At 43.8% G+C, this 22,421-nt stretch overlaps 1 protein-coding gene and 1 long non-coding RNA gene across 5 annotated transcripts in view; one reads left to right on the forward strand and one right to left on the reverse strand.

The window, feature by feature from the left end:
* Window positions 1-995, reverse strand: part of OXCT1 (3-oxoacid CoA-transferase 1) — a 125,694-nt gene extending 124,699 nt beyond the window's left edge. The window contains exon 1 of one of the 2 annotated variants that reach the window (XM_073343852.2): window positions 702-995. In XM_073343852.2, coding sequence (XP_073199953.2) covers window positions 702-800 — 99 coding nt within the window. In that variant the 5' untranslated portion in view covers window positions 801-995. The remainder of the gene's footprint in view (window positions 1-701) is intronic. The other variant, XM_073343853.2, reaches the window with a different exon arrangement.
* LOC140911238 (uncharacterized) lies at window positions 258-21,695 on the forward strand. 3 transcript variants are annotated; one of them, XR_012158873.1, is made up of 4 exons: window positions 258-1,032; window positions 2,148-5,623; window positions 8,433-9,423; window positions 21,466-21,695. It is a non-coding gene; the product is annotated as an uncharacterized LOC140911238 (long non-coding RNA). The 3 variants fall into 3 exon arrangements; XR_012158872.2 differs by lacking the exon at window positions 21,466-21,695 and adding an exon at window positions 17,616-18,160; XR_012158871.2 differs by lacking the exon at window positions 21,466-21,695 and having other exon boundaries at window positions 8,433-9,996.
* Window positions 21,696-22,421: the final 726 nt, after the last annotated feature.

The raw sequence follows: 22,421 nt of genomic DNA on the forward strand, positions 1-22,421 counted from the left end.
CTCTCGCAGCAGAAGAGGCCATTCTGGGGCTGAGGAAATATCCAAGAATTTGTTCACAGGTGTATTAAAAAAGTCACATCTTGTCTTACCCAAAGACAATAGCACAAGTCCTGAACAACTAGCTCATTATCAGTTAATCATAACACCCTGATGAGGCCAGTTTCCCTTCTTTTCTGATCCAACACAGTGACCTAGCTGGAGGGAGGACACTGCATCTTACAAGATGCTGTTTTGCACTGTGCACATTACAGACCAAAACAGGCACCCACTTAACGCAAGAACGGATCTGATGAAGAAACGGGAAGGCCTGAATGCTGGCTATGAAAAGTAAAGAGGGCAGGATCCTAAAGTCAGAGATTTCCCTCCCCAAGGTCAGCCCCACACGCCGCCCTCTGGCTGGGCTGAAGGACTCTCCAGATGCGCTTCTCAGGCCGGGCAGAGCTGAAACGTGCCATTTTGTAGCCGAATCTGACAGCAGCTACAACGTAGCCAGGGCGGGGAGGCGGCGGCGCGGAGCCCGTGGCTATGCAGCGAGGCGGAAAGCGGGGAAACAGGCCATCGATGAAGGCAATTCACAAGGTCGCTGCAGGGCACGGTCAATGGGACGCACTCCTGCTGTGGACAGAGGCCAGCACAACCAGGACTCGCTCAGAGCTGGGGGACTTTCTCTGCTTGCCCCCCCGGCCCGCCGCGCTCCTTACCTTGGCTTGGGCTGCCCGCAGCGCCGGGGCGCCCCCCCTGCGAGCTCCCCGAGCGGAGATGCCGGGGCTCAGCCTGCCAAGGAGTTTATAAGCCGCCATCTTCAGGCTTCGCAGCGCGCGGGGCGGGAGAGTCCAGACTCCGGGGAGCTGCGCTCGGCCGAGCAGAGGAGCGCTGGGGCGGAGGCTGCAGCTGCCCAGCCGGTGCAGGACGGAGCGGAGCAGAGCGAGCACGCGAGGCGGCGGCGGGCGTTGCGATCACATGGGAGCGGGGTGGGGCAGGGGCTCGGCGCTGGCTGCCCTTGACGTCTTGCTTTTAACCCTTGCGGAGGAGGTGTGAGCAGCTGGGGGTGGGCGATGATCGGGGGCGCCCTGGGCGGTGTGTGATGGGGGGGGAGGCTCAGCCCAGCTCCCACCAGACTGAGCAGGGCCGGCAAGGCGCGGGGCACCCAGCTTCCCTTCCCGGGCTCTGAGACGCGGTGCAGGAGCCCAAGCCCGCTGCCGGGCACTGAAGTCGGGAGCAGGGCCGGGGGGACCACACAGGTCAGCGGTGGAAGCAGCGCTGGGTTAGAGCCGCCCCATGGGCGATGTAATTACATGATGACAACTGAAGCCAAGGGGGCAAAGAACTGAGCATAGGGAATTGAACTGCTCCCCTCCCCCCCATTTCCCCGCTTCCCAGCAGCCCCCCCTGATCCTGCTCTCCTATGAAATCTTCCTTTACTGAGGGACAGGCTTTAGCCCTAGCACACCAGGGATTATCTAAAAAAAGGAGTCCTTGTGGCACCTTAGAGATTAACCAATTTATTTGAGCATGAGCTTTCGTGAGCTACAGCTCACTTCATCGGATGCATACTGTGGAAAGTGTAGAAGATCTTTTTATATACACACAAAGCATGAAAAAATACCTCCCCCCACCCCACTCTCCTGCTGCTAATAGCTTATCTAAAGTGATCCCTCTCCTTACAATATGTATGATAATCAAGTTGGGCCATTTCCAGCACAAATCCAGGTTTTCTCACCACCACCCCCCCCCCCCACACACACACACACAAACCCATTCTCCTGCTGGTAATAGCTTATCTAAAGTGACCACTCTCCTTACAATGTGTATGATAATCAAGGTGGGCCATTTCCAGCATAAATCCAGGGTTTAACAAGAACGTCTGGGGGCGGGGGTAGGAAAAAACAAGGGGAAATAGGCTTGAATAGAGACTGGGAGTGGCTAAGTCATTATGCAAGGTAACCTAAGTTAATTGTATCAAATTTGCAAATGAATTCCAATTCAACAGTTTCTCCCTGGAGTCTGGATTTGAAGTTTTTTTGTTGTAATATCACAACTTTCATGTCTGTGATTGCGTGACCAGAGAGATTGAAGTGTTCTCCGACTGGTTTATGAATGTTATAATTCTTGACATCTGATTTGTGTCCATTTATTCTTTTACGTAGAGACTGTCCAGTTTGACCAATGTACTTGGCAGAGGGGCATTGCTGGCACATGATGGCATATATCACATTGGTGGATGTGCAGGTGAACGAGTCTCTGATAGTGTGGCTGAGTAGCTGGGTAGGAGAACATCACTAGCACAGATGATAGCTTGTTTAAATGATTACATGATACAGTGCTTTTGCTGCTGGCATTTCTATTGCTGGAAGAAGAAAAACACAAAGCATCCCTCCATTATTATATATGTTTTCTACAAATAACATGAGGGAGGTTGGTGCTCATGAAAGTAGAAAATCCCCTTACAGATTTGTCATTAAACCACAGTTCTGAGCAGTTTCACTCTCTTTGTTCCAGTTCCAAACCACTGGCAACCAAAGATTGCTCAGCATGCTTTCTTCAACTATATGTAAATGTAGAAGAGAATAATTTTGACCTACTGAGTCAATTTTTAAAGGAGTATAAAGTGAATGTTATTTATTATTTGTATTACTGGAGCACCTGTGTGAGGTGCTACACAAACACAGAACAAAAAGACGGTCTTCACCCCAGCAGGCTTACAAGAGTGTACCCATGAAGTCACGTGCGTGCAAACTGGATGATTGTAAGTGCAAACAGGCACATAGGGGTACACTTGTCAAATGTTCAGACTTATAGGAGGGTCTTGGGAACGCAAAAGGTATTGTGCGCTTCTTTGAAAAGTTAGCTCCACGCTCAGCATCTCATCTTTTAATCGTAAGAAGTTTACTACATAAATGGCAGCATGGCAAATACGCAGCGTTATTTAGTAGCTGATGCACAGGACCGCTAAATTCTGTAAAACTGTGTAAAGCTGAATTGATCAATTCTGCTAAATTGTGGGGCCACAATAGAATGTGAATTGATGGAGACAAGGATGAAAATCCATTCAGTAACAATCTGTTTAGAGTATAAGGCCACGTCTACACTACAAAAATAAGTTGACCTAATTTACATAATCATACAGCCGCCGTAGTAATTACATCACCTGTGCGTGTCTACGCTTTACTCCTTGTGTTGGCGGTACATGTCCTCACCAGGAGCACTTGTATCAATTGCACTGTCAGTGTGAGGCATTGTGGGATGGCTTCTGAAAGCCAGTAACAGTCAAGGTAAGCAATGCAGTGTCTCCATTGACACTGGGTCAACCTAATTACATTGACATTGAGTCTACACCTCTCATGGAAGTGGAGTTATTAAGTTGGTGTAGCATAGCAGTTATGTTGGTGGGAGCAAAATTTTACTGTAGACACATACATAGTTAGGTTGATGTAAACTGCCTTGAGTTGACCTAACTGTAGCATAGAGCAGGCCAAAGGCTACTGTCAAGGTTCCTTCCCCACTCTGAACTCTAGGGTACAGATGTGGGGACCTGCATGAAAACCTCCTAAGCTTATCTTTACCAGCTTAGGTTAAAACTTCCCCAAGGTACAAATTAATTTTACCCTTTGCCCTTGGATTTCCACTGCCACCACCAAACTTTATGTGGGTTCCTGAAAAAAATGGAGTTTGGACACGTCTTTCCCCCCAAAATCCTCCCAATCCTTGCACCCCACTTCCTGGGGAAGGTTTGGTAAAAATCCTCACCAATTTGCATAGGTGACCACAGACCCAAACCCTTGGATCTTAGAACAATGAAAACGCATTCAGTTTCCTTACAAGAAGACTTTTAATAGAAGTAAAGGAATCACCTCTGTAAAATCAGGATGGTAGATACCTTACAGGGTAATTAGATTCAAAACATAGAGAATCCCTCTAGGCAAAACATTAAGTTACAAAAAAGACACACAGACAGGAATAGTCATTCTATTCAGCACAGCTATTTTCTCAGCCATTTAAAGAAAATACATAACACATACCTAGCTAGATTACTTACTAAGTTCTAAGACTCCATTTCTGTCCCCGGCAAAAGCATCACACAGACAGACACAGACCCTTTGTTTTTCTCCCTCCTCTCAGCTTTTGAAAGTATCTTGTCTCCCCATTGGTCATTTTGGTCAGGTGCCAGCGAGGTTACCTTTAGCTTCTTAACCCTTTACAGGCGAAAGGGTTTTTCCTCTGGCCAGGAGGGATTTTAAAGGGGTTTACCCTTCCCTTTATATTTATGAGAGCTACAAGTTAGCGGAGAAGCCTGATATCACAGTGTTAACCAGCATTAACATCTTAATCATACACCATGCTGTCATTTTTCAGACAACAGGCAAAAATAAATTCAGGTGGTTTCAAGGAATGCAAAGAATATTAGGACCACATTTTTAAACATACAAGTTCAAATGTCCAGCTAAATGGGTAACTGGCGATCTGCGTATACAACACTGCAGATATGCACGTACTTATGGTAATTTCACAAACACACATGCCAGATGCATTTTTGTGCACAGTTATAAAAATCTGGATGTCTATAGGATAGAAAAGACTCAAACAACATAATTCATAATTCTTTGGCAATAGAAATAGCAAAATTTAAATTTTGCATAAACCAAATATTTAAAGTAGTCGTTTTCCTTCCCCACTTCTACAGCTAAACTACTCTTGATTTTGATCTCATTCTACACTGCAAACTTCAGTACTGATCATGTGACACCCCAGGCGAGTAGTTCCACAGGAATTTCCAGGTGCTTTCCATGTCTCTACCTCTAAAGAGGTCAAAATGTATGGAAATGCTGAAGAAGTCTCTGACTAGAATTGTATATTGATTGCATAGTGGCAATCCAAATTCAGTACAATTTCAGTACAAATTGTGCACTGAAGTTTAGAAAAATATTCCATTAAGAAGAGACCCAGACACCAAGGGCCTGATCCAAAGTCACATGTCTTTCCTCTGTCTTCAATGGAAATTGGATCCTGCTAGCTCTTCTTCCAGTGATTGTGCACATATATAGTCCACTGTAGGTGTATGTAGGCCCAATGGACTTGAATTGGAGACTTTTGCCAGCAGCACCACTAGATGGTGCATGGACGCCTGCTCTCCTCTTTCTCCATGGCAAGGGTATATAAAAGGGGTGGTCTGCAGCCTCCTTCTCAGTTTTCTCATTGTGCATAGTGAGATTTGGTGCTCCTGATAGCATTTGCTTTGGTTAGCCAGTATTTCAAAACTCTTTAGTATACACAGTTATCGTATTTAGTGCAGTGTAGTTACTTATGGTTTTAGTAGTTACCCGGAGGATATTATGAAAAAATCCCCAGGCTTTAAGCAGTGTGTCACAGGGCACGGCTGCTATGCCTGTCACGAATCGGTACAAGAGCTGCTTGGTTTGTCTTGCTGAGGGCCATGTGAAGGATAATGCTCCATTTGTACCTTTTCCCCCACCAGGACTAAAAAACAGAGGGATGTCCACCTCAAAGTTCACTTCATGAAAGAAGCGATGCATCCTGCATCAGAACTGAGCCCTACCCATGAAGCAGCAGATTTAGACTGATGAGGAGTGCCCTCCATCTGCCCCTCATTTGAGGCACACAGCTGGTAAGTGATGTCACCCGTTGCCCTCATCATCAGCCTCTTTGAAGCACTCTAAGCTTTCCAATGCTAACAAGTCTGTGAAGTCTCAGACGTCTCCTAAAAAAATCTTCTAGTAATCTTCAGATACCAGTTTGAGGCGTCACAAATCTAAACATTCACCAGCTCTGTCTGAGGCAGCACCATCAACTCTGGCTCCTTCTGCACTTTTGAGATCAGTATCTTCACCATTAGTGGGTCCCTCTTCTCCTTTCCAGCTAATCCAGTCTATCTCAGCTCCACTGGCACCAATGAACTTACCTGTTGCTCTTGTTGCAGGTGCTCTTGTTGGCAAGGTATCTTCTCTGCCTTTCCCTATCAGACTCTCCTTCGCTGCAGCTGGCTTCATTTAAGGGAACTCCAGTGTTTTCAGCACTATCAGCATGATCAGCACCACTGGCTCCCTCCATAGCATAGGAGCATTTAGAGTCATCGGCATTATTGGTGTACTCAGCACCATCACCAATTCTCCAACCTGTTAGGCCGGCACCAATCACTTCATCAGTATTCCGACACCTCCACCTCTGAACCCATTGCTACAACCTCTCTACTTTTATTATCTATGAAGACAGCATTTTTGGGGCATAGATCATACCCTAAGTTTATGTCTAAGATTGTGTTAGTTTTCCATCTGAACCAAACTATTAATCTTCTGGTATTTTTCCTAAAACTACATTCTTCCAAAGCTAAAGAAAAACTTCTTATCTTGGATGTTCATAGAGTTTTGTGTACTATCTGGATCATGCTAGGTCCTTCAGAACTTCTTCCAGGCTTTTTGTAGCACACACTGAGAGAATTAAGGGTCAATCAGTATCAGCTCAGCATATCTCACATTCGATTTCTGACTGCATTATGCTCTGCTACCATCCTGCTAAAAGTGTGTCCTCTACGGAGAATAACGTCTTGCTCCACCAGGGCTCAGTCCACTTCATCAGCCTTTCTGAGCAATATCCTAATAGCTGACACCTGCAAAGCAGCCAAATGGTCATCTGTACATAGCTTCTCCAGTCATTATGCCATCACTTAAGGCTCTTGTGACGATGCCAACTTTGGCAAGTCAGTGTCACATGAGCCAAAGTCCCTCTACTTGTAAGGGAACTGCTGGTAAGTCACTTGTAAAGGAATGTATATATGCACAATCACTGAAGTATCTGTTGTTCCTTGAGATATGTTGTGCACATATATGTTCCATGGCTCTCTCACCTTCCCTGTTACTTAGGACATTATATACAGAGATGTGAAAGAGAAGAGAGAGAAGCGGTGGATCTGTCTGTTTTATGGCATCACCTGAGAGCACAAGGAGAGCAGGGGTGCATGTGCTGCCTAGTGAAGGGGTGCCTAGACTGCTAAAAAGTCTCCAATTTAAGTGCACTGGGCACACACACACCGGCAGTGGAATGTATATGTGCTCAACACATCTCAAAGAACAGTTACTGTACAAGTAAGTAACCATTCTTTATGACCCGATGAAATCTTGTTGAAGTCAATGTGGCATGAAAAATAATCTCCTTCATCCTATGTCACTGACAAGGTGGAACCTAAACTTATATATGTTAATAGCAGAACATTGATTTACATAAGAGCTAATAATTATGGCTCTTTCACTCATTGTGCAAAAATATATCAAGCTAAGTTGCTTAAGAATACAGACTTCATTTTTCTTTGTATTGTCTAATACAGTGGAAATCCAGAATAAAAATAAATCACATTTCACCACCTCATCTGGCAATACTGGACTTCAAATGAACTAACTCTTCTTACCCTTTTTGTTTATTTTCAGATGCTCTGTTTGAACCTTTGAACAAATGCATAAAACATTGTTTAAACTGTAACAGCAAGAAATGAGGCCAATCAACCAGTATAAACATAGGAATAAGCTCACACCCTTGCACAGCATCAGCTAAGTGGATGCCACCAGTATAACTCAGTAATTAAAGTTTACTAGTTTTGATATTATAACCCACCCTACACCATAGATCAAAGATCTGCCCAAGCATTAAAGTTAGAATACAAACTCTCAGTTTAGGAGCAATATTTTTTAAAAGTGAGAAATATCAGTATGGGCTTTTAAAAAGTTTACACATGCGAAAAATGAGAGGAGTGGGCTCAGTTTAGCAGATATTTTGATTTTACATTCACTTTCCTCAAAACCAGTTAGGTTTTAAGCAATTTGGCATGTTCTGATTGGTTCATTAACTAATCATGATTTCTCAGGGTAGTCCTGTGTAGTGTGGCCTCTATCCTGCAAGTTGATGAGCTCCCTCAACTCCCACTGAAGTCTGCAGAGTGCTCAGAACTTTTCAGGAGCAAGCCCTTAGTTAATAAAGTTCTAGTTCTCTCTTAGATGCCTATATATACCCCTGTTTTAGGCATCTACATCTCAGTTTTGGCTCTACTGCAATCCACAAAACTCCAGCCAAATCCTGTAGATGCCTAAATTTTTCAAAGTAAAAGTTCTCTGGGGACCGATGTTTCAGCTTTGGGCATGTACACTGCTGCCTCTCTCTCTAGGGGTTCAGATGCCTACAGTGGTGTCGCATCTGACATGGGGGTTAGGTTCTAAAGTCAGCGCGTAAGGCTACAATTGCATACAGTCAAAATTACCCTTGAAAGTCCGTTAAATCACCCAGAAAGTACAGTATACTGTGTTTGGTTTTGTGTATACAACCCTGTACAGTAATATGTATAAATTCATAATGTATACAGTAATATACAGTATATAATAAAGAGTACATATGCAAAATATAATTTTACAGTACTGTATTTTTAATTACAGGGGGTCATCAGGGCTTGATGTCGATCCAGGAGACGGAGGTGACGGAGAGCTTGGGTGATGGAGAGCGAGTCGTAGACCAAGTGGTGGGCTCTGGTTCAGCTCGAGAAGTTGATTGCGTAGGCTCATCTGCTGCTGGTTGTTTTTCCTTGAAAAACATGGTGATCGGCAACTGTCGCTGTTGTCTCTTGAGCTGCTCAAACATTTCTTGATACGGTCTCAAATCGTCTGTAATACGACGTGTGATTTTGAGGCTTCGTTCCATAGAGGGATCGTATTCAGAAATTAAATCATTCTTCATTGGCAGATGCAGCTTCACCAGTAGTCTGCATGTTTGTGAGGTTGAAGCGGTTCCTAAAACTGTTAAGCCAACCTTGGCTGGCTTTCAATTCCTTCTCATCAGAAGGCTGTCCCTCTTCGTCAGGAGGTATGAACAGCGCGTAGAGGCTAAGAGCCTTTTCTCGCAAAGTGTTGCCATCGATAGGCACATGTTTGCGGTTCATGACTTCCAGCCATAAGTTTAAGCCTTTTCAGTCTTCACTAAAGTCTTATCACGCACCTGGTTCGTCACTGTAGCAGTTATTGGAGCACCTGATGCCATGGCTTGACGAATTTCTCTCTCTCGAATCTTGATGGCACAGATGCTAGATTCGTTGCGGCCATATTTACATGCCATGTTGGAGACCGACATACCATCTCTCAATAAGCCCAACACAGCCAGTTTTTCCTCCAGCGTTGGAACAGATCGCTGTTTCTTCAGTTGAGCACCAGATGAAGTAGTTGGCTTGTGTTTAAGGGCCATGTTGTATGAAAAATACGTATCTTTAAACACTAGAATCACACTCAGCACGGCGAGATGCTCACACTATGAGAAGCACGTGGGAACTGAGACTGACTGAGGGAACAGCAGATTCACGTCTCCCATCTCACACTCACTCTGGGGCATACGCCCATTGAGTGGAATGGTGGGTGGAATCACCCACACTATTTACAGGTATCTTGTTATTTTTCTTTTTTTTTTTGCCGAGCGCGTATAGTCGAATTCACGTAAATTAAATGCGCGTATGATGCGACTCACCTGTGTCTCCTGACTAAGCCCCCATGTGATCCATGAACCAGGGGGAAGACAGGCATTCAGCTGCCTAAACTGCATGTGAGGCCTAATCCTGTAAGTGTGCTCAGAAGGCACCTATTGGACTGGGTCCCATTCAAGTACTGGCTGGAGGAGGAGTTGCCCACCTTGTAATTTTTGGCCCAGTGATTAGACCACTTGCCTGGGATGTGGGACACTAGATTTAATTCCCACCTCTCTGTCAGCGGGAGAGAAAAGATTTGAACAGGTGACTCCCACCTTTCAGGAAAGTTCTCTAGCCCCTCAGCTGTGGGATATTCTGATGTAGGGCTCCCTGAGGCTCTCCCATTAAAACAGTTCCGTTTGGATAAATAGTGAAAGAGTGGTTGGTGCAGGGGTCTGGACCCCAGGTCTCCTCCCACCTCCCAGATGGTGGCTCTAACCACTGGGCTTAGGGCTGCCAGGCATCCGGTTTTCGACCAGAATGCCTGGTTGAAAAGGGCCCCGGCGTGCTGACCGGGCCATTAAAAGTTCGGTCGGGGGCGCAGCGGGGGCCTGGGGCTAAGGCAGGCTCCCTGCCTGCACTAGCTCCGCGCGGCTCCCAGAAGCAGCCACCAAGTCTTTGTGGCCCCTAGATGCATGGGCAGCCAGGGAGGCTCTGCACACTGTCCCCTCCCTGAGGGCTGGCTCTGCAGCTCTCATTGGCTGGGAACCGTGACCAATGGGAGCTGCACGGGGGAAGGGGCGCCTGTGGGCAAGAAGGCAGTGTGTGGATCCTCCCCAGCCACTCATGCGTCTAGGGGCTGCAGGGACCTGGTGGCCGCTTCCCAGGAGCTGCGGTAAGCACCACCGGGACCCCGCTGCCAGAACTCTCTCCTGCACCCCAGCCCGGAGTCCCCCCCCACACCCAAACTCCCTCCCAGAGCCCACAGCTCCAACACCCTGTCCCAGCCCCCTCCTTCACCGCAACCCCCTTATCCCCGGCCCTACCCCAGAGCCCACACCCCCAGCCAGAGCCTCATCCCCCCCCGCACCTCAATCCCCTGCTCCATCTTAGAGACCCCTCCTGCATCCCAAACCCCTTATCCCCAGCCCCACCCCAGAGCCCACCCCCCCAGCCAGAGCCCGCCCCCCCCCGCACTCTGAACCCCTCGGGCCCGTCCCAGAGCCTGCACCCCCAGCCGGAGTCTTCACTCCCCACACACACACCCCTGCCCCAGCCTGGAGCCGCCCCCCCTGCACCTCAAACCCCTCATCTCCGACCACACCCCAGAGCCTGTACTCCCAGCCAGAGCCCTCACCCCACACACACACCAACCCCCTGCCCCAGCTCATTGAAAGTGAGTGAGGGTGGGGGAGAGCGAGCGACGGAGGGAGCGGGGGATGGAGTGAGTGGAGGTGGGGCCTTGGAGAAGGGGTTTTTGATTTTGTGCGATTAGAAAGTTGGCAACCCTAACTGGGCTATGGAGTCATTTCCGCTCTACTCAACCTGACCCCAACTTGCTCTCCCATCAAAAGTTAGCTCACAGCAAATACATGACCTTTTCACTGCTGTCTACTATTCCTTGCCTCCACATGCCCTACATCTAACATAGGCTTGGGCTGTCACCCCTGCTAGTTCTTAACCTAAGTTAATTTTAGCATCTCTGCATCTTCCACTACTGCCTACTCTTTACCAAGCTGCTACTCTAGCAAGTGATCTCTCTCTTTTTTTTCTCTCCTCGGTTCTGTGACACATAATAGTCCAGTCTCCTAGGGGCTATAATACTTTGATCTAATTGTGGCTGTTAGGCTTAATGTGTGGTTGCTGGGGGTGTTGGTGGTGTGATATACAGGAGGTCAGACAAGATGTTCTGGTAGTCCTTTCCAGTCTTAAACTCTATGATGAAGGATATCTGGATTAATTGGTCCCCATGTCAACAAGCTCTTGTCTCAGTTCTGCTGCTGTGTTTTCTCAGTTTCCCTTGTGCAACCTAAGTACCGCACCAGCATTCAACGAATGCATAATATTTGCACAGCATTCTGAAGTACTGAAGAGAGGCATTGGGATCTAGTGAATAATACACATACGAGTCTGTGACACAGGAACTCCAGTTCAACTGCAGCTCGATAATTGCCTGGTTTTGTGCCCTGGGCAAGTTACTTAACCTTGCTGTGCATCTGTTTCCCACAGATATAACAGAGATAATACTTAATTCCTCAAGGAGTGTTGTGAGACTGAATTGGTAATTGTAAAGCTCCCCAAACAGTAAATGCTACTGCTAGCCAGCCACTGTATGAGGCTCTACTAGATAAATCAACAACATACTACAGACCAACCTCAGTAATTCTCTGGTACACGTACCGCATTTTAAACTTGTTCCTATTTTTCTTTTCATAAACTATGACCAGCCACTGTGACATTAGTAGCAAAAAAGTCAAACATTATTCACATTTAACAACATTTGTGAGTGAATAGTAGCTGAATTGTGAAACTCTGAGACCAAACAGAAGTCACTAGCTCCAGTTAATGAGAGTAAGGTAACTATTTTAGAGCTGCTTTAGGTTAATCATTACACTTTGTAGTTATAGCACATAATCAAACCTTAACTGAAGAGTTTATATTACATGGCATAAAGCTAACTTAGTTACATCATTAAGGGAAATCTGTCAAAGAAATAGTATCGCAAAGTGCCGACGGTGGTACACGTTCATAAAATTGCCCTCCAGAGTAATTCTGTCACAAATCCATAGAGGGTTAGTTCACAAGTAGGGTACCATTGTCCATATAGCAGCTTTACCTTACAGGAGGACTCAAATCACATGCCTTCTCTACACTTAACTGTAGTGGGGAAAGGCTCTGGCAGCTCCCGGCTGCCCTCTGCCTACTAGAGCCTTTCCCACTGCATAGGGGAAAGGGCTCTGGCAGTGGGACACTGTCACACTACTGATAAAAATAGCAGTGTAGATGTGGGATGTGCTGCTCAAGCATATGGAGAACTGTGTAGGGTATATTCCTTAAGGTTCTGATGTGTTTTTACTCTACTCACCTAAGCAGTGCCCTGCCTTCTACATTGCTATTTGCACCTATGCTAACTGGGAGTGTAGCACCTGTACTCTACATGCCACTGTAAGTGTAGACATAGCAAAGCCATTTATTTCTAGACAAATGCATAACATTTTATCCTGTCCTGAGAGAACTAGAACTTTATCATTCTGAAACCAATTTTCAGGTCTACCTGAATTTGACAAGCAAATTCAGTTCTTGAAGCATGGTTTGGACCAGTGGTGGGCAAACTACTGCCTGGGAGCTGCATCCAGCCCTGATCTGGCCCTCAGGGTCCCGCTGGGAAGTGGGGTCTGGGACGCCGTGTGGCTCCTGGAAGTGGCAAGAGCTCCTGAAAGCTCCGCACGGTGCCCCTGCCCCAAGCTCCGTCCCCACAGCTCCGATTGGCCAGGAACCACGGCCAATGGGAGCTGCGGGGGTGGCGCTTGCGGATGGGGCAGCACGAAGAGCTGCCTGGCCACACCTCCACGTAGGAGCCAGAGGGGGAACATGCCGCTGCTTCTGGGAGCTTCTTGAGGTAAGCGCCGCCTGGAGCCTGCAACCCTGACCCCCTCCCAAACCCAAACCCCCTGCCTCAGCCCTGATCCCCTTCCTGCCTCCAAACCTCTCGGTCCCAGCCCAGAGCACCTTCCTGCACCCTCAACCCTCATTCCCAGCCCCACCCCAGAGCCTGCACCCCCAGACGGAGCCCTCACCCCCTCCCACACTCCAACCCCCAATTTCATGAGCATTCGTGGCCCGCCATACAATTTCCATAACCAGCTGTGGCCCTTGGGTCAAAAAGTTTCCCTACCCCTGGTTTGAATAGTGGTAGATTCATTGGCTTGTGGGTGCCTGGACTATACATTCATGCACTGCACTTAGCTACAAACACATTAGACAGGTGTATAGTGAGTAACTATTTAACTAAAGGGTATTGTTTTCTTTTGAGAAAATGAATCCACCTGAATCCCTTTGGTTTAGTAAGGAATTTGGTAGAAAACTGGAGAAAATTATTGCACAGCTTCCCTATATCCCCCCACAAAAATTTATATTACAGAGAAGTCAGGAGAGGGTGAAATCTTCCACACTACTGCATGTTGCAGACACAGAGGCACTAGAAATCTACAAATAAATTCCAGTGGGAGCATGTAAAGTACTGGAAACTGCTGTACAAAGTAATTAAAATGTTCAAGAATACCGTGAACTACACCAAGATATTTATGGAAGGTAAATTTTCTTTATAAAAAATGAACTGCTGGATGTTAGATTTGTAATGTAATGGTCAGTGTAAGTAATAAAGGTAAGTCTGTGAATCTGAATATTTAACAGATTGGTGATATAACAAGAAATAGACTAGACTTTTAAAGAACAGTGGATATTTGCAGGACTACTAAAAACTGTGCTTGCTAAATGAAGTGGCTGGCAAGCAGTGTAAGAACTGAAGTTCATCTAATTAAAAATGCATACCAAAAGATGTGAAGCTAAAATACAAGGGTAAAGAAATGGCAGAAACCAGATCTGTTTGAAATAAATGCAGGGTCAATCATAACATGGCACAAATGTATCCAGCACATGAGTTGCAGTGTCATGATACAATAAAAACAGCCATTTTGCATAAGTGTGCTCCATGCAGTACAAATTGCAGAAACACAAAAGCAAAAGACATTCACATGTATATTGCTGCAGGACAAAGCTCTGACGATGATGCAGAAGCAGAGTATTTTGTTTGAGTCTCTTAATAAATTTACAAGGTTCTACAACAGATTCGTTTGTGGCACAAATAAATTAACAAACTGTGAGTCCCAAAATAGACAATAAAACTGAGGGCAAAGTAATTAGAGCAAGTGTATACAAAATGAATAGTGATCATTTGATGTTAAAATTAAAAAACTAAGTTTGTTTAAAATAGCTCAAACAAGTCCATCTGGCAAAGCCGTCATGGGATGTCGAGATCGGGAATTTTCAATCTTTTTCTTTCTGAGGCTACCCCGCCATGCTATAAAAACTCCACAGCCCAGCTGTGCCACAGCGACTGGTTTTCTGCATATAAAAACCAGGGCCGGTGTTAGGGGTAACAAGGAGGGCACTTGCCCGGGGCCCCTCACACCATAGGGGGCACTGAGAAGCTAAGGGTGGTGGCACTTCTGCTTTCTGCCCTGGGCCCTAGCAAGTCTAATGCCAGCCATGCTTGGTGTAACTTCCCAGGAGGTCAGTGGAGAAACAATTGTTTTAAGATGCTGTTGAGTTAAAATAATAGAAGTACCCTACATATAAATAAAGCCTATAAATAAAGACTCTAGCAAGCCAAGAATACAATCTCACACAATTTTTTCCAGTGGAGATGAGGAGCAGCTAGTACAATCCAGTTTAACCTTTTTCAGTATATGAACCCAGTAAAGCCCAAATTCTTCTTCCAGAATTTGTTAACATACTTAAATTCAGCATTAGATTATATTCTCTGCTTTGGACAAGCTGCTTGCAGAGTAGACCCAGAGGTAAGGAGGGATGGGAGGGAGAGAGGAGTGGCTATGTGCCACCTTTGCAGCTCCCCAGTCCTTGGCTGGCCTCTGAGCTGGTCTAAATTACACCTGTCTGCCTATGGAGACTTTCCAACAGTTATGAAGTCACTGGAGAACTGCAGCAATTTAGCCATGGTGCCAGCCAGTGTGAGTTGCGGGGGCTGGAACCAGTCCCTGGGGATTCTGAGGGAGCAGGCTGAGCTAGCCTTCTAGCTACTTGGCACCCCTGAGAACAGCATAAAGCAGCTGAAGCAAAGGAATAAACCAGGGCTGCTCCCTTTTGCATAGCATGAAAATATTTCCATAAATGTGATTTAACTAGGAGCATATCTTACTTTTAATTGCCAAGACTCAGAAGGTAAATTCCTGAGTAGATGTTGAAAATCAAATGATTTTTGATCAATTAGCAAGACACTGAGAATTTTCATCATGATAAAAGTATCTCAGTAGAATTAGGAACATGTCCTTGCTCATTTAATAGAGAAACTATGGTGGTATAACAGAATCTTCCATATAAAAGAAGATAATATTGAATTGGTTTTTGGTATTCTAATTTCCAGTGCCCTCCTTTTTTTAGTTATATTGCACCTATAAACTAAGGCAACAGCCAGTTTTTATTAAACAACATGCAGTATATTACATAACATAACCTGAGGAAACTCTACAGCTAGTGCTTTAATAGAGCAAAAGCTAAATTAATGTGCATGGTAAATTTCACTAGCCTAGGCTGTGTTGATGGAAGTTAACAACCTCTAACAGAGACAGACTGTTCCAACTAATCTTGGAATAAGGATAAGAATGAATTTATTATTTCTTAACATTTGGAATATTCTCTTAAAGAAACAAAAAGCCTGATCAGCTGATTTCTACAGATGCCAGCTGCAACAGTGCCATAGTTGTGTGTAGTTTGGAACCTACTGAGACTGCTCTTAATTCTGATTCAGGAAGTAAGAGAACTAGTTTAATCTGCTGTGAATCTCTTACTCTTGGGTTTTGGTCAAACCCTTCAGAATGCCACAAGAGAGGAAAGCATTGTCCAGATTGTCCATTTGTCCAAATAGCGAAGAGACAGATGATATTTTACAGTGCAAACTAACCATGATCTATGTGAATAGTAAGAGATATATATACCAGGAAAGGGTTGAAAGAACTTGTCCAACAACAACACTATTAAAACATATGCCCTTAAAAGGAAAAATACTGCATGCCAGATCATGGCTGGTAGGGCTACAAAAACAGGCTTTTCTAGACTCTGTAATGTAACATTCACATCAAATAGCTAAGTAGGGTACTTCCAAACATGCCTTGGCAGCAAAGAGAGAGAACTGCATTTTAAACTCCAGTTCTCTACAAGGCAATAGTAATGCATTTCATACACTAAGTTCCTTACCAAGCGAACTGGTAGTATTGTGACTGTTTAGGCAAACCCACTAATCATTTTGCAGGTAGCAATAGTTTATGTCCAGTATTGGACATTAAAATTCATTTAATTGAGAGAGAGAGAGAGAGAGAGCGCCCGCAAGATGCTATGATGATTTCATGATTTTTCAATTCCACCTGAACAACAGACACCCCACTGATTTCAGAGGGCTTGCACAGCCGAAAATGAGAGTATAGTTGCTAATTATATAGTACCTGGCCATCCTCAAAATCCAGAAAGGTTGACATACTGATAGTGTTTTCCTTCTGCTCTCTCTCTCTGTATTCAGATTGTATATGCATGCAATCAGCTTACTGCATACCATTTTTATTTTGTGTACATGTTTAAAAAAGGCAAAAGAAAACATGCAAAACCCAATCAACCCAAACCATCAAACAACACCCACATGTACATCATCACTGGCCAGGATGAATGCTGCTCAAAAAACAAAATGAGAAACCAGGTCTGACTCCCCTATGGCCATAGATACTACAAATGAATGGACTCTAAAAGGGTCAGCTGATGTGGGTTCCATGAATCTAAACCTTCAATATTCAGTTCACATGGATGAGCACAGGGCCTTCAGATTTATTTGTAAGTTTGGGTTCTACTAAAAATTCTATGAAATCTGACCTCCAAGAAATAAGCTTAATCACCCAGGGCACTCCATCCACTGTTTCACACTTTCTGTCTTTGAAGGAGGAAGGCAGTAAGCCTGTACATCCCTGTGCTTGGGCCAGGTGACCTGCTTCCAAGACTTCTAAGGGTGACATGTGGCTGCATGGATGCAGAAGTGGAGAGCATCAAATACAGACTTCAATACCCTGAAACCAGTCATAGATCTGGGCTGATTGTTGGCAATTTTGGCTAGAATTTTTAAGTTGTTAGCTCTTTGGGGCAGGGCCAGTTTTACAGCACGATGAGCCCCAACCAGGTTAAGCCTTTATATACTGTGACAATAATATAAATAATAACTGTGTGCACTCACTCAAGGGTCCCTTGGTTCAGTCCTAGTAAACATCTGGTTCCTCTATGGCCACTACCTGTTTCAGGGATCATAACATCATAATTTTCTAGAAACCTAAAGAAAATACTTAAGGACAACTCAGAGTTTACAGTTATGTGCAGTTCCCTATCTTTTTTTCAGCATCAAACCAGTTAAAAGGATTGCCTGGTAAAACAGAACATCTATGAAACAGAAACTCCTATGCAGCACATAATGAAGTGTGATATTTTAGTGCCCTTTATAACACAGATGAGCTGAAAACAGACTCTGCTGCTTACAGTTAACAACTATTGAGGGAGCCTGAAAATATCAAAGCAGGGCCTCTCACAGCCTCCAAAAGATTGTGAAGACAACAACCTGTTTAACCTGCTTCCACGGAGGCCTCTTAATACTGAGGTTTCCCAGCAGTTTTGGGGTCTCTAGGTGTATCTGGCGAGCCTCAGTGAAACACTGCAAGGAAGCAACAGCACCAGCCACATAGTTAATACCGAGAGACCTGAAAGAAAAAAGAAACAAAAAAGGATTCAACAATAAAAGAGCTCTGTGAAAAGGAATTTATACTGGCAACACCCAAAATCCTATTAGTTAGCAAGAAGCCTATTGGGGCCAAACTTGTACAGTTGGAGACCTGACATTTGGATTTATGTGACTTTTATAGATTCATGTTTAATTTCTGCTGAATAAACCCGCACATGCTTAATTTCATTATTCTGTGGGCATTGTCTCCTCCCAGTGCAGGGGGAGAAGGCAGTACTTTTTCCCAACAGAAAGTCGATGAACATTTTAAAAATGTTATCCAGGATGCTAACATGAACACTTCACTAACTCAAGTGCAGTTTTAACTCTAGTACCATATCTTCCCTCTTCACTTTCCAAATCCTCACCATAGTCATATGTTAATTATTACCTGACTTGCTCACTAATTACAGACACTTGCACATAGATTATGAGCTGAAGGCATTTATGAGAAATCTGGCTTTTGGAAGGTACACACAAACTATAACATCATGCCAATCATCCTCAGACTTTGATCTGAAGACTATTAAACTTCAGGACAAAATGTTCAATAATCCAAACACTCATAAATGGCATTGTGTTTATAGTTATATTTTCCCCAGTGTGTATGTCAGTTTTATTTCAAATGCAATAATGTAATTGTAGAGATTATTATTCAAGTTCTACTTGAAAAGTTAAAATAGCAACTTCTTGCTCAACAGGTCTTCTCCTTATGTGTACTCTATTCAAAGTCACACTACTTACTTTGGTGACTAAAATTATTTACTGTTTGTTCCAACACAGCTACAAAAGACTGAGTTAGATTATATTCCTTCTTGTACAATGACAATAGAATTGTTTACATGCCAGCTATTCCTGTGTAAATCCACTGAAGAAAATGAGGCTGAACAAGTAATGTTCAGTGCATGATCTAGACTGCAGAAGCTTAATGACAAATGATTGTTAGAAGAAAGAATATATTCCTTCTTGTACAATGACAATAGAATTGTTTACATGCCAGCTATTCCTGTGTAAATCCACTGAAGAAAATGAGGCTGCACAAGTAATGTTCAATGCATGATCTAGACTGCAGAAGCTTAATGACAAATGATTGTGAGAAAGAAAACTAGCTTGACTACCATATCCTAGGTAAATTTGCAAAGTTGGCAGCCAGAAATACCATCTTTTTACTTGTAAACGGAACATATTTGATATGCAAATCACTGGCAGAACTAATTGGTAGTGCATTCTACCCTGAACTGTATACTGTCCATAAAGTATTCTGCCTATTATCTCTAGTTTGTTCCACTCTCTAAGGAATAACTTGACTTCTTGAAGCTCAGAATTACTTTACTTTGCAATAGGCAATCTTTCTGTTTTTGTAAACTGAATGACTGTTTACAGATGAGTCTTCCCTGTGACCTTGAAAAAAGTGTTTAGGAGTCATGCCTGGAACAGAATGTGGCCAAGAACCAAAACCATTGGGCAGGACTCATTGCAACTGAGACAACAAGGAAAGCAGCAGACATTGTAGCTCTCTCAAATGGCAAAAATCCCATAGCAGATGTTGACAGAGTGGTTATAGCACCCTCTGAAAATGTGACAACTTTCAATTCCACTATGGAAACACTGCCTAAATTAATCCGTCCTCTGCTCTTTTGGCTAATGATGATAGTGCTCTGCTGAGGACTCTCAAGGTTGCCTTGAAATACCATTGATATCTCAGTTAATGTTCCTCACTCTACACTTGATCTGAAAAATATAAATTGATACGGCAGCTGGCCAATAATGTCCCATTGTATCTCATTTTGCATTGGGAAGCATATAAATTGAATGGTTATTGCCAGTGAAGATACTAGATTGACTACTATATAAATAATTGTGAAAGTTTCCCACAACAGCCCATTTTAAAGATAAAGATTCTAGCTAATAATCAAGATAATGTTTTCACTTTTCACTAATCCCTTGCTTCACTAATCCCTTGCTCCCTGCCATAACTAATAGTTGTCTGTCTTACTTTTGATAGAGAGCTACTCCATATCCTGTAAGTATTCCAGTAGAGCGGCCAGTACGTCCCTCGGCCCGCGCCGCTTCCCGCAGCCCCCATTGGCCTGCAGCAGCAAACCGCGGCCAGTGGGAGCCGCGATTGGCCGAACCTGCGGACGCAGCAGGTAAATAAACCGGCCTGGCCCGCCGGGGCTTTCCCTGAACAAGCAGTGGCCCTATTTTGGGAAACACTGCAGTAAAGGACATATAGCAGTTTTTGATTAGCAGGTACCAAGACAGGTCTTGGATTGACTTCTGTTAAGCATTCAAAACCTTCCAGATATTACTTTGTCCATCACTTTTCAAGAGACCTGTTACAGTCACTTGGGGCTACCTTTTGAGGCCTCTTGTAGTTCTTTCCCTCTATTTTTGGTAGAAGATAGCCCTCTGTCTACTGGTTTAATGGTCAGGTTATCTTTGATATACCCTCAGTAAAATGGTGATGGCAGCCTGTGAAACCTAAGCAGCATTTCAGTTCTGTACATTTATAGCAGATGGCTATTCTTTCATGGTACTGATCTTATCTATCCAGTAACTATATCCCATCAGGACCCATAATAGGCATAGGACTGATTCTTCTGGAGACAGTTTCAAGCTATACGCTTTCAGTTTATTTAAGACCTTCAATAGCCTGCTGTTGTATTTCTGTAAAGTTTTGGAAAACACAAGCCAGTAGCCTGGTATAAGAGTATTTCAATGAAATACATGTCTCCAGGCATTTCTCTATTAAATGCTGAAATGTGCTGGGTGCATTGGTGACACTTTGTAGCAATTTGTTGAACTCTCAAACCCTCAAGAGCAGACAAGAATAGTTCTGTTTATCTTTCTCCCTCACGGTCTGACGGTATCAGTTTTAGAACAACGATTGAAAGCCATTGGGCTCCATTTAGAGAATAAATTGATTCTTCTGTACCAAGTTTAATATAAGCACCTCTGATAGCCCTTAGATTCAACTTGCAATTGACAAGTATGACTTGATCATTCTCACCTGAGATGCAGAAGGCCTCTCAGATTCCCTTATAATTAAAATTCCAACAGCATGTGAAGATGCTGCCAGCCAGCCAGCTTTCCTTTCACAAGGGTGCATGGTTCTAGATCATTGTTTTGAAAGTGTCCAATCAGTGAGTTCAATACAGTGCTTAACAGCGGTATTGTGTCTAAACCACAAATCATCTAGGGGGAATGCTTTCAGAATTACATACAGCTTGCAAGTTAGTCACTACTTTTACTCCATAGGACTCAGAGATTCTTCAGTCATAAATTAAGGTTTAGCATTCTTAAATCTTCCCTTATCCCTCTTTCTTTTATCACATACTGTAACTGAAAGCTTGGCTTCCAAAGTCAAGGTATAGTCAGGGTCTGACACCTCAGTCATTATGCACCGTGGTTGCAGAATTATCCTGTGGCATGAACTGTTTGTCTGAATCATTACAGCCTTGTTTACTTACAGCTTAGAAACACTCAAAGGACACTCTCAACAGTCTTGATGCTAGGTAACAGACCTCCAACAAGCAGTTCTCATAGAAGAGATGGATTGTGGAAATTCTGAATGATCCCCAGGTACCAGAAACATGGACTCTTTGACCTACTGACACAGACTTGTTTCTTTGTCTATATCTACAATATGTAACAGCTGAGTCCAGTTCTCATACACAGTTTCCTTTAAAACAAAAATGCATCCTTTTTTGTGGTTGTTGCATCTCATAATTCACTGACAATTATATTGATGGCCTATGTGACTCAATTAGATTGGCCCAAGTTTCATCACTGCATATGCAAAAATGCATTTTTACATTTGTGCACAAAATTATCAGGTTTGTGTGTGGAATCACAATTGTAAGTGATGATTAGACTCATGCATTTTTGAGCATAGAACTTGTTCACAATTCTGAAAGTCTGGGCCTTAATCTTCTTCTTTGGGTAAAGGACAGGTACTATTTTTATGGACTCATTACAGTAATTTGTAAATTCTATAAATTGTTTTTAAATCTCTACCAGATATATAGAGACAACGTAGTATTCTGCAATCACATCCATATTTGTTATTATATTTAACAGAGACACAGACAGAAAAGCCACAAAACCCAAAAGTTTCATAGAAAAATAGAGTATCTGACTTTAAGTGACAAGTAAAAGTCTCTTGTCTGAGCTAATCCTCTAGATTGATTTGGCAGGGTAGTCTCTCGGCTAGCTGTCAGCAAACCCTGCTGAGTTTTACTCTCCATCAGTTTTACTCTCTCCCATCAGCTTAGAACATCACCACCATGAGCTCTACAGCGGTGCAGCTGCCTCGGGGCAGGTGCAATGCTGTAAGTGTTGTAATGTGATGAAGCCTCACTGTAAAAGAAGAAGGATTATCTGGCGAGATCTCTCTTCCTTTTCATCTTAGAGAGAGAATAGTGTATG

This window comes from Lepidochelys kempii, chromosome 5 (genome assembly GCF_965140285.1).
Source record: "Lepidochelys kempii isolate rLepKem1 chromosome 5, rLepKem1.hap1, whole genome shotgun sequence".
Lineage (NCBI taxonomy): Eukaryota > Metazoa > Chordata > Testudines > Cheloniidae > Lepidochelys > Lepidochelys kempii.